At 42.6% G+C, this 12907-nt stretch overlaps 1 protein-coding gene across 1 annotated transcript; it reads right to left on the bottom strand.

Annotated features, from left to right (window-relative positions):
• Positions 1-8238: 8238 nt before the first annotated feature.
• Positions 8239-10731, bottom strand: LOC145414485 (C-type lectin domain family 10 member A-like). Its single transcript, XM_080284025.1, has 4 exons — positions 10659-10731; positions 9577-9771; positions 8664-8837; positions 8239-8459 (listed from the first exon to the last, which is right to left on the bottom strand). The coding sequence occupies exons 1-4, from the start codon at positions 10729-10731 to the stop codon at positions 8239-8241; spliced, it is 663 nt and encodes a 220-aa protein (XP_080140151.1).
• Positions 10732-12907: the final 2176 nt, after the last annotated feature.

Raw genomic sequence — 12907 nt, 5'->3', positions numbered from 1 at the left:
ATGGAGCTACGTCACTGCCTCGCCTGGGTCCACGCTCAGACCATGGCTCAAGTAGACTTGGGCCACGGCTCAGTCAAGGGCGAGGGGCGGACTCCCGATGCTTCTCTTCAGTTTTTATTATGACTGCATGTCCAAGTGACTGCCCTCGATTATCATTCTGCTGAACGCAGTTTTAGTACATTTATTTTTATACTTAAGTTTTTGGAAAGTACTAAAACATACCGTATAACATTACTTTCTTAGCAATATTATTCACCAGTCAAGGATATCTAAGCATATATATGATGACAGAATAGCCATGGAGTGTAGTAAATTAAGAAAGATGCCTTACATCATACACAGCATCCTACACCTGCAATGACAACTGTACTCACACACCTGTGCTCACACATCTCTACTCGCACACTTGTACTCACACACCTGTACTCACACATCTCTACTCGCACACTTGTACTCACACGCCTGTGCTCACACATCTCTACTCGCACACTTTTTTTTATGCAAGGAAGAAGGAACCAAAGGCCACGAGTCCGCAATAACTGTTCCTTCCAAGAGAAAAACAAAATACAAGAGAGAGCCAAATTCAAGATCCGATCATTTCGAGATGCCTGGACACACGGCGTTTGAAAGACTGGAGATCATAGGAAGCAGGAAATACAGACAGAGGGAGATAGTTCCAGAGTTGACCTGTTGCATGAATGAAGGACTGGGAGTAACGGTTAACTCTTGCATTAGAGAGTTGCGCCCGTCATAGAGGTGGAGGAATGAATGCAGACAGTTCAGAGGAGCAGCGACCATTGATGTAGTGATAAAAAAGAGATAAAGATGCAACAGTGCGGCGATGAGACAGAGGTTGAAGAGAGTCAGTAAGAGGAGGAGAGTTAATGAGACGAAAAGCCTTTGACTCCATCCTATTGAGAAGAGCTCTATGTGGCGAACCTCCCCACACATGAGAGTTGTACTCCACACAGGGGCGGATAAAATCCGTGCATAGAGTCAACAGTTGTGCAGGGGTAAAGAAGGAACGGCGTCGGCTTAGCACACCTAATCTCTTGGAAGCAGATTTTACAAGAGATGTAATATTATGATCTTTCCAAGATAAGTCCCGAGTAAATGAAACCCTGAGGATGTTCAAGGATGATGCAGGATTTAGCTGAATATTATTAAACATTACTGGGTATACCTGTGGAAGATTTTGTCGGGTTGATAGGTGTAAAAACTGAGTCTTTGATGCATTAAAACAACCAGATCATTTTTACCCCAGTCAGAGATACGAGCCAAGTCAGACATTAGGTGTGCCATAGCCTCATCCCTTGTTTGTTGAAGTAACTGCTGAGATGGACGTTGTGGGAACCAAATGGAAAGTTGAAGGGTGGAGTCATCAGCGTAAGAGTGGATAGGGTTAGATGTATAGCTTAGAAGGTCATTGATGAATAAAAGGAAGAGAGTTGGTGATAGGACAAAGCCCTGAGAAACACCACTGTTGATAGATCTAGGAGAAGAACGATGGCCGTCTACAACAACGGCTACAGAACGACCAGAAAGGAAGCTAGAGATGAAGGCACAGATAGAAGGATAGAAACCTTAAGAGGGGAGTTTGGAAATTAAAGATTTATGCCACACTCGATCGAAAGCCTTTGAAATGTCAAGTACAATGGCAAAGCTTTCGCCAAAGTCCCAAAAGAAGGATGACCAGGAGTCTGAAAGGTAGGTGAGAAGATCGCCAGTGGAGCGTCCCTGACGGAACCCATACAGACGATCAGAAAGAAGGTTGTGATAGGAAAGATGATTTAAAATTTTTCTATTAAGAAGTGACTCAAAAACTTTTGAGATATAGGATGTTAAAGCAATTGGACGATAGTTAGAGGGTTGGGAATGGTCACCCTTCTTTGGGACTGGCTGAATGAGAGCAAACTTCCAGCAAGAAGGAAAGGTACAACTTGATGGACAAAGGTGAAAGAGTTTGCCTAGGCAGGGTGTAAGCACAGAAGCACAGTTCTTGAGAACAACAGGAGGGACTCCATCAGGCCCATATGCCTTGTTAGTACTGAGGCCAGTGATGGCAGCAAATACATCAACTGAAGAAATTTTAATGTCAGCCATGAGGAAGTCAGAGGGGGGAAGTGATGGAGGAACAGCACCGGAATCGTCTGAGATGGAATTGCAGGAGAAAGTCTGAGCGAAGAGATCTGCTTTATCAGTAGAAGAAATAGCTACAGACCCATCAGAGTAGAAAAGAGGGAAGGATGATGAGGTAAAGTTGTTAGAAAGGTTTTTGGCAAAGTATCAGAAGGAGCGGGAAGAATTCGAGTTGGAGAGTTGAGAGCATTTAGTACGGATGAAATTATTTTTAACAGAGCGAAGAACAGGCTCCGGTACCTTTTATAGGTCCTCTCCTTGTTGCGGACAGCATTAGAACAAGCGTGATTAAATTAAGGCTTACTTGCATTAGTGAAAGGATATGAGAAAGAATGTATGCTTCCATGCCCAAGAGAATAAGCTCGGTAATGCGCAAGGCACACTCAGATGGCTCCCGGCCATGGTAGCAATAATCATTCCAGGGAAAATCAAAGAAGTACTGCCTGAGGGCCTTCCAATCCACAGCTCCAAAGTGCCACAGACAACGTTTCTTTGGAGGGTCCACAGGCCGAACCGGAGTGATAGGACAGGTTAAGGTGATATGGTTGTGATCGGAGGAGCCCAACAGAGAGAAAAGATTAATACTGTAAGCAAAAGGATTATAGTCTCACCAATCTAAAACCAAGGTTTGGGTGGAGTCCAGCCGGGGATTTCCCAGCGTACAGCGTTGTCTTGTTTCCTATACTCTGATTGGCTAGTGGCTGACCTGACACCGTTAGAGCTCGCCGCTCACACCTCGCCACCTGGCCTGACATGACTTCACCCACTTCTGTGTGTGTGTGTGTGTGTGTGTGTGTGTGTGTGTGTGTGTGTGTGTGTGTGTGTGTGTAAAGACAAACTAATTTAAGTTATAAATATAATTTAAGTTATATATATAACAGAAAGTGAACAGTGGAAGCACGTGACAGAAGCTTAAATCTCCCTCCAATGGATCTGGATATTGCCGCTCGTGAGTGTTTTAACTTATTTATTTCTATTAAGAAAATAGCGTATGTTCTACTGATTCCTTCAAATTATATTATAAACGTAATTGTTACATTACTTACCCAACTTAGAACTACCGTGAAAGTCGGTAAAAGTAACTACATTTTTTTCAGCACCACTGTAAAATATGTATGCCACGTTTCTTTATTGATGTACAAGAGCCATATGCATTACAAGTTTACCTTCCTTTGATATGCTAGAATACTTACGTTTATAATGTATTAGTATGTGTGTACCTATCTGTGATGCCTATTACATATATAACAGAATCTACTCATCGCTCGTTTAGGAAGTATGGCATGGCTGCACCCAGCGCCAGACCCCACCCAAACCTTGGTTTTAGATTGGTGAGACTATAGTTGTAAGGAAGAGATCAAGTATGTTGGAGTTCTCTCCAAGGTGGTCAGGGATACGGGTAGGGTGCTGTACAAGCTGCTCTAGGCCATTAAGGATAGAAAACATGTAGGCTTGTTCACCAGGTGGATCAGTGAGAGAAGAGGAGAGCCAAAGGTGGTGGTGAACATTGAAATCTAGAATGGAGATTTCAGAGAAAGGAGAAATGGATAGAATGTGCTCCATCGTAGAAGTAAGATAGCCGAAGAATTTCTGATAGTCGGTAGAATTAGGAGATAAGTAAACAGCGCAGATATATTTAGTCAGAGAATGACAGGAAAGCCGAAGCCAGAGTGTAGAGAATTCAGAAGAATCGAGTTCAGGAACACGAGAGCAAGATAAGTCGTTACATATATATATACACAACAGCCACCTTTGGCTTTGAAATGAGTATAGAGAAAGTAGGAGGATACAGAAAAGGGTTTGCTGTCAGTTGCCTCAGACAACTGAGTCTCAGTTAGGAAAAGAAGGTGAGGTTTAGAGGAGGAGAGGTGGTGCTCAACAGAGCGAAAGTTGGAGGAAAGGCCGCGAATGTTGCAGAAATGAAGAAGAAGTGAGTCAGACAGTGGTTCCAGGCAGCTCGAGTCGTCACCGGGAGAGGGGCGGAAGGTGGGGGCATTTATGATCCCCCCTCCTGGGAACTCCGAGGCTCTGTATTTCTCAGCCATGATTACTTATCTGAAAAGATGCTCACACATCTCTACTCGCACACTTGTACTCACACACCTATGCTCACACATCTATAGTTCAGTACTCACACACTTGAACTTGCACTTCTGTACTCACACACCTGTGTGTACGCACCTATACTCACACATCTGTACATACACACCTGCACTCACACGCCTATACTCAACCTGTATTTACACACCTGTACTCAAGCACTTGTGCTCACACTCCTATACTTACACATCTATACTTACACGCCTGTACTCACATGCCTATACTCACACCTGTATTTACACACCTGTACTCAAACACTCGTGCACACACACCTATTCTCACACATCTGTACTTACACACTTGTACTCAAACGCCTATACTCACACCTGTATTTACATACCTGTACTCACACGTGTACTCAAACACTTGTGCTGACACACCTATGCTCACACACCTGTACACTCACCTGCCCATCCCAGGGTGCGGATATATACGAGCATATAAAATGACATACCTTACAAACGCAAATGACATACCTTACAAACGCTGAAGTGCCCGGCCTCCGTCACTTTAATATAAGTTCAGGTATCTATGTCGTGTAGCCATCTTATGTGTTCTACCGTTGTGTGTGATTCTCCCACTTGCATGTGTGTGTGTGTGTGTGTGTGTGTGTGTGTGTGTGTGTGTGTGTGTGTGTGTGTGTGTGTGTGTGTGTGTGTGTGTGTGTGTGTGTGTGTGCTTGCCGTCTGGAACCATAATTACAAAGATCCAGTCCACTTTACAAGATAAACAAGTCATCATCACAGTTACTGTAGCTTTGGTATAAGATTAATATTTAGTTTGATTGTGAAGTGTTTGGGAGGCGAATGAATAAAGACAAACCTATATACAAGGCATCTTTAACAACCTGAAATTGGTACAGCTAATAAACACGGTGCCTGGTGCCTTTCCCCATAGTGTCCTAGCCACAGGGGAGGGATACAGTCTGCCTCTTGACCCCCCCCCCATTGGCTCCCACTTTTAAAACTTAGGAATATTTAATTTATGCAAGCTTTACAGCAGTGGGACTCCAATAATAGGGTTTACCCTCACCTGCCGCCACCCACCCATCCATTAGCAGATACCTGACTACACACTCCTATTCACTCCGCTATTCTCGTTGACTGTGGAAGCTCCCTTACACCTCATTCTAAGCAATTTGTTTTGCATTTTACTCTTTTCTGTCCTCTCCTGTGTTACACAAATCCTTCTAATATCGCCTTACTCTGCTTGACTAACATACAAAACTATATTAGTCAGCCATATCCAAAAATGTATCGGTAAAGAAGAGGTGTTAGGGAGCTTCCTTAACCGCTGAGAATACGAGCTCCTTTCTCCACATTCAGGATCACCCTAAAGATTATCATGTGTCCTTGCTGTATAGCCGCCGCACGGCTAGATATCATCATCATCACCACCATTACATCCTCTGATTCCTCTTAAAAATAGGGCGAGGTAGGGTTCAGAAACCAGGAAAGAAAAGGTTTTAAAAGTTGTCATAGGGTTGCGGTCAGTAATCCTTTTACACCACACGTCTACGGTTTGGAACAAGTGAAAGAAGACTGCAGCCCGTCCAGCCCTTTAGAATATTAATGATTAGTTTGACAAAATCTCAGTAAGTTTAGACAGAGTCGAAACAGTGTAAAGGAACTGTTGGCCATAAGCGTATTGTGCTGTCAGCCACTAACACTTAATTCCTTCACATTGAGGACTTTTTTTTTATATTGATCCTTGTCAAAGCAGCTCAGTTTTATTCAGCTATGAGAGATTTTTGAAGCCTAGGTGTTACAAATAGCCTTCATTGAGCCTTGCAGTACGAGTGGGATTTTAAGTTATATAAAATTGTCTTAGGACAGCAAAATGATAAGAAAAGACCATAGTGAAGGGGAAAACTACTAGAGATCTCCTCTAAACTGAATAAAATAATTGGGTTTTAGAAAGAATATTATATACTTGACATGAATGTATTGATGCGATTCAATTAAATTGCTTCTAACACCTTCAGTACATAAATATATTCCATAAGATCTGGCTGCAGTGATGGAATAGTGGGAGAAGAAAACCAGAGATGTTATAGTTTCTTTATTTTTGTTTTATCATAATGGTGTATTATGAGCATCACAGAATAGAGGATGTAGCCTATTCCTGATTTAAGCACTCCTCTTCCCTGGCCGCTGTACATCAGTCTTGCTGCTATCACACGATTAGAAGAGACTTCGAACTGCAGGCCATTAGTCGCTTTACTATTTGAAGAATCTCCTAAACTGACAGAAATATTTTGATAGCAGAAAAAAAAAAAATAATAAAGACGTTTGAAGGTTGACCCACCTGAGTACGATGTCTCATTTTATTCTCGCTACGTCCAGATATTATACTGTTCAGAGAAGACCAGCAGAGAAGGACATTGCAACTGTTTCCCTTAAGTGCTTCAATGTGAGACGACCTGTGTTACCTACAGTAAGTAAAATCGTCTGGTGGTAGCAAAAATAAAATATAAGTAGACGTCATCGCACTGAAACGATAAAAACAGGAACTAACACGTGTCCTTTTTATATTATGTTTACAGCATATGGTACCCGGTGGTCTAGTGGTTAGAATGCCCCAGTCGGAGTGAGGAATAGGTTCGATCTTCAAGTGGTAACTGGGGACCTTTCGAGCATGTAGTGTTACAAGGACAGTTGGCTGGTCATTTACTCATAAATGTGCTGAACTACAGTATGGTAGCCTAAGCCTCGTGCCTTAGTACCTTGGAGGGGGTAAAATGAGATTAGTTATTACTGCCTAAGAGTCACAGCAGCACAGTGTACACAGCATTATCTAGCTAACATATTGGCTGTGCAGTGTTTTCCTGAGCTGAATGAAATGGTCTGTACTGACTAAACGTCAACTGTGCAGGTTGTAATTAGCAAACTAAGCAGATTATTCTTAAAACTGGAAAGATGAATGTGCAGACATGTCACTAGTTTATGAGAGTCAGTAGTGTTAGGCCGGAACGTTCATCATACACTCACTTGGTGTAGTTACCTTCAGGTGATCTACATTGAAAGACAAGCCCAGCTGTTTCCTGTACGCTAGGAAAACATTTACTACGCTGGGTGACAACCATGTTATCAAACGAATGCCCAATGGTCTCGTGGATTAAGGAGCTCTAACCGGAAATGGTCCTTAAAGTTTATGTCCGAGGAATGGTTGGAGTTTTTTTGTTCACATAGACCCACTAAGCGTCGAGCGACTAGCCACCCTTGCCTTAAATTTTGGGCCTGAGAAACTTAGCTCCAATCCCCCGCGCTCTTGCAGGAGCAAGGAATGGACTGTTATAGAGTAAGAACAGTAATATACCATTGGGGAAAGGAAGTGGTTAGACGGCATTTCACTGTCTATAATAAAATTAGCAATGAGGTAGAAAGGTCAGACTTGTTTATTTTTCATCATTTGTTAAAATAATGATGAAGAAAACTGGAGGCTTCCCCTTGGTAATCTCATATTTAATAATAAGGTCCAAAGCGTTAAGCTAGATCGTCTTTAAATCACATAGCATGGGGATGTCTCTTTCGTTTTTATCTGTCTGTCTTCTGACGATTTAATTAGCTTTTCAGACCTTTAGAGATGGCTGGATTAGATACTACCTTAATAAACCACCTCAGCGGGTAAAACTGTCTAGCAGTGGCAAGATGAAACTTGAAAGGACGTCTCCCGAATTCGAGGTGTCAATATTCTTGCTACTGCGAAATATCCTGAGCTATATAAATATATATAAAAAAATCGTCTGGGGATGGAATAATACAACGTTTTCAAAGGAAGGTTAAGTAAAGTTTCTCGCAGTAAGAAAAATATATATACTACCGCTGTTAGTAAATCATGAGATATAAAGTCCACAGGGAAAGCGTTAAGTAAGTTTTCTTTTTCGTGGTAAAAAAAATAAAGATTACTGCTGCTAGGAAATCGTGAGGTTTTGAATATCTGCAGCGAGTGTTAAGGAACTTTTTTTTTTTTTGTGGTAAGAATACCCTGCTCGCATTATTAATACATCGTTGTGTTCTGACAAGCATATCGGTACTCAAGTGAACAGTCTGCGTCATTGAGTGAGGGCTGGAGGTCGAGGCGCATGTTGAGGCAGAGGGAGTGGTTATCAGGGTGGCTGGGCTGACCGTGGTCCCAGTTAGCGGTGGCGATGGCCCTCCCGTTCACCCAACCCCAAGGCCCACGTTTGTTTCGGCCGCCTATCCACACACGGTCGTGCTCTGTGGGAGTGCCAGGGATCAGAATTAGTCGACCACTGAACCATATGGCTAAAGGTAAAATAGTATTGTATGGACCTATTTTACCTACGTGTTTTTCAAAGCCATTCCAAAATGTTTAACATGCAGGGGATATTGTATGACATTTTATGTCAATCGATTGTCGGTGATTATAACAACCGAGCACAGTACTGACGACGGCCCTACCGGTGGCTCCATTATCCAGCAGGAAATGAAAGAGGCGACTGACGACGGAAGGAGTGGCCAAGTCTCCCTGCAAAGCTCGACAGTTGTTCCTGGCCACATGCCACGTTACGTAGTGCTGACTCAAGTAGAAACACTCCCCCAGGACCTCCTTGTAGGGCGGGGAACAGCCCCATGCTGTAATGACACAGACGACAGGAGTTAAAATTGCCTGCTGAAGATGATACGTGTACAATGCCTGTCTGTGAGTCAGCTCAAGTTATTATAAACTCAGAAGTCCTCTGCAACAACCATGTGCATAGAAGCCAGTGAAAATGGAACTTAGCAGGAATCCAACGAGGAATAACCTAAGCAGATGTTCATTGAGGAATTTATAATACTGAAAGTCAGTACAGACAAAAAAAGATCATTATATATGATTCCACCAAAGTATTACTTCCGTTAGTCTTACATAAAGACGTTTACTTCTCCATGTGTCGTTTATAGTGCAATTTAAACCTCAAGGTATCCAATGATCAGGATAAAATGGATTCTGGTTAGTGAGTTTTTGCATCGTAGCAGCAAATGAAAAGGGAAAAATAACATGCATGGACATTTCCTTGAAATGAGGAAAATCCTTCCTTTTCCTGTGTTATGAGTCAGTGCTGTATTATCTCCAATAAGTTTGTAACACCTTGAGCTTGGAACGCTGCTTGATCTGTGAGGTATGTTAGTACCAAGGTTTATGGAGACCTTGGGTAGTCGTGCCCAAGTTAGTGCCCGTGAGGCTCGGTGGTTGCAATAGCTAAAGTTTATTTGTAAATAAATGCTAATTACTTTCTGCGTATGTAATGTTCAGACTGGGAAAGAGAAATGCCCATACCTGAAGATGGAATGAAGAAAATTGAGTGAAAAGGGTTTAGACCGTCGAGCTAACCTCGCTTGATGGTGTTTTTGATGTCGAGTGTGGTGTTGAGCAACTTGTTTAGAGTCCGCGACTGCCAGCGAATAGTAGCCTGAGCCGACTTCACGGCTTCCCGCAGCTCAGCCCATTCGTTGTCCTCAGACAGTGGAGAGATGGGAACACACGATGCACGCAGCACCACCACCGCCACCACAGCCCACACACGCCCTGCCATCATCACACAGCAACACAACACAGTACACCACACCGCACCTGTCCTCCTGCTCTTTCTCACTAACCAGTTGGTGTTCACACCTATACAGGTCACTTGACCGAAATTACTGCAAATATATCTCTAATGCACTGTTTAGATGACTGTGTATTCACGTGGTATTCAACGCGACACGTTTTTGTCTTTGATCCGACATGTTACACCGACGTCTGATACACAAACAACACACTGACTTGTGCTGTGGGTGTTCAGGTTCGCGAGAGTTTCTCTTACAAGTCAGTATTAAAGTAGGAGTGAGGAGAAGGGTGGCTGTGCGTGTTTATTCCTTGGTGGGAGAGACAACAATGAGGGAGAGGAGATGGGTGAGGCCACTGCCAGGCGAGAGCTAGAGTGATGGCACTTAACAACTTGCTGGATAATAAGCACTAAACAAGTGGTCTATAATTATATTAAACAATTCTTTAAAAACAATAGTATGGCATCTGCATCTGTAGACATACACAGTAGTAATAAACCAGTATCATTTCACTGCGGTTTTCCTGCAAGTCAGTTTGTGTGAGACTGTCAAACGTGTGTGTACAATATTGAGTGTGTGAGTATGAAGTGTGGTGGCGTGAGTGTCGTCGCTGCCACAAGTGTTTAATGACTGAGGAAGGACGGACCCGCTATTACTCCCCCGTACACTAAAAACGGGGACACCGTAGGCCATTCTTTGCCTCTTTCTGTATACTCTACCGACACCGTCTGACACGTATTAGTTCAAAACTTGTAGAGGTATATTACTAATGGACACTTGAGTTTGACATGGTGTATAAATGTAAACTGTTCATGGTGTTGATGGGAGTAAATATGGTACATGAAGCTGCGTCACTTCGCCCCTCACTCAAGGGCGCGTCACGGGCGTCTAGCTGCCTCTTTTCTCTGGGCTTGAGTAGAACCGGAACAAACCAGATCATGGTTAGTTATATTTCTCGTGACACCGTTCCCTCTTATTCAGCTCATCCAGCACAAGCGGCAGCAGAATTGTAATCACACACACACACACACACACACACACACACACACACACACACACACACACACACACACACACACACACACACACACACACACACACACACACACACACACGGAGAACATACTAAGAAGGTTATCACAATAATCTTTGTCATATGTTCCACTTTCCAGCCCTACGACTCAATGAAATCTCGTGAAGAACAGACTGCCATTTTCCTACCAAGAACATGACATGGACGTTCAGTAATATAAAATTCAGTCTTTACTGTAAGGACTTATAACACCAATACTATGCCACAGTCGAGGCTTGTCAGAGTCTTTGGAAATCATTCTCCTGAAAGCTAGATAAGAAACACGAAAGCTTGTTCACCACCAGCTGTACACAAGCTAGCGTGAGACAGGAGTGACACGCTTTTGTAACAAAGAAAGCCTCTGTGCACCTGACAGTTCATTCCCGCAAGACAAACATCCTTCCTTACTCAGCATATTGTGTAGTTAACCATTTCACTCTTTCACTCAGGCCACAAGAAAACATTGTTGCATCTTCCAGTTTTTGGCTCCAGCGTCATCCGTCACACCGCGCCATGTGGCATCACAGGCTCCATATTTTACTTTAATTATGAACCGGTTCAGTATTGTCACCTCTCCATATTGGACGCTGACATTTAACAATACATTAATACTGTACTAGACTATGAAGCTAGTCGCAAAGAAGTGCTATAGAAACGATGTAGAGCCGTAATACTGTCCATATCTGCCCTCGAGTTACGTGAAATAAGCTGCAAAATTACGAAAATCTGGGCCAAGTCAAGGTAACGGGGCTATAGCGTCGCGTCAGGATGCAAATAAGGCAGACACCGTTGCCCTCCAAGAACACTCATTTATCTATTAAAGTCTCCCAGGCACGAAACTTGGGTTCTCAGTGGCGTATTTAAGCGGCTTTGGAAGTTTTGTGGCACCTCTTACGTAGCGATTTGGTGTGCACATTGCCCCTCAGTATATATTACTATTGCAAACTATATTTAAGCAATATAAGTAACATAAAAGGCAAGGTTACGATGGAAAATGCAAAACGAATAGCTAAGGAAGAAGTGTTAGGAAATCTCCAAAGCCACTTTAAAATTGACACCTCTCTCTCTCTCTCTCTCTCTCTCGGACATAGCTGAGCAGTCTTCCTCCCGCGTCCTCCCGCACCACCATCAGGCAGCAGGCGACCCTTACTGTAATCTGTCTGTTTTTATCTGACGGAATTGGATCAGAACTTTAATACTAAGTCGTGGTTGCATGAAATTCAATGAGCCTTGGGTATGAGGCAAAAACGAGTCTCCTTGGTTACTAATCAAATCCACACTCCAATCAACCCCATCTGGACCAGTCAGACTTGTTATTTTGATCCTGTCAACTTTCAAAGCCATAATGTAGATGGAATAGGAAGCTTCGTGGCACCTATTCCCCAGCAGTTTAGTTTGTTTATTACACCTTGTCCTTTTTTATGTTACTAAGGCGACCTGTGCCGTTGCTTGGAATATGTAAAAAACATGAGATTGAATGTCAAGGTGTTCAGTACATAAGTCACCAGGAAAAGTGTTACGATGTTCTCTATGCCCCCTGAGAGAGAGAGAGAGAGAGAGAGAGAGAGAGAGAGAGAGAGAGAGAGAGAGAGAGAGAGAGAGGGAATAATAAAAGTAGGACAGTTGTGTTAAGTGAACCAAGTGAACTGCACTGGCAGTGAAAGATATCTGTAAATCCTGAACACATCCGATTACTGTTGCCACTACTACTACTACTACTACGACTGCTACTACTACTACTACTACTACTGCTACTACTACTATTATTATTATTATTATTATTATTATTAATATTATTATTATTATTATTATTATTCTTCGGGTAATTACCAGGAATGCTTATATGAAATCAATTAAAAGTAGCAGGAAATGAGAAGATTAGATGGAAAATATAATGTGGGCGTTCAAATGAGGAAGAAAAATTCTGTATAAGATAAACCAAAGGATGAAATGGACGGAATGATATTGAAGGAAAAACAAATGAAACGGAAGGATATTGAAGGAAAAACAAATGAAACGGAAGGATATTGAAGGAAAAGCAAAT

This window comes from Coenobita brevimanus, chromosome 13, assembly GCF_032717465.1.
Source record: "Coenobita brevimanus isolate Jiangsu-jjx chromosome 13, ASM3271746v2, whole genome shotgun sequence".
Lineage (NCBI taxonomy): Eukaryota > Metazoa > Arthropoda > Malacostraca > Decapoda > Coenobitidae > Coenobita > Coenobita brevimanus.
This window is presented reverse-complemented; position numbering and strand designations above follow the sequence as displayed.

Bases quoted from the DNA above. Each gene is read 5' to 3' on its own strand.
- LOC145414485 (XM_080284025.1), bottom strand. From the start codon at position 10,731: ATGATCTGGTTTGTTCCGGTTCTACTCAAGCCCAGAGAAAAGAGGCAG. The intron at 9,772-10,658 runs GTGAGGGGCGAA...TGATGATGGCAG, and splicing joins CGCCCGTGACGCGCCCTTGA to GGCGTGTGTGGGCTGTGGTG. The intron at 8,838-9,576 runs GTTAGCTCGACG...GTGTCATTACAG, and splicing joins CAAAAACACCATCAAGCGAG to CATGGGGCTGTTCCCCGCCC.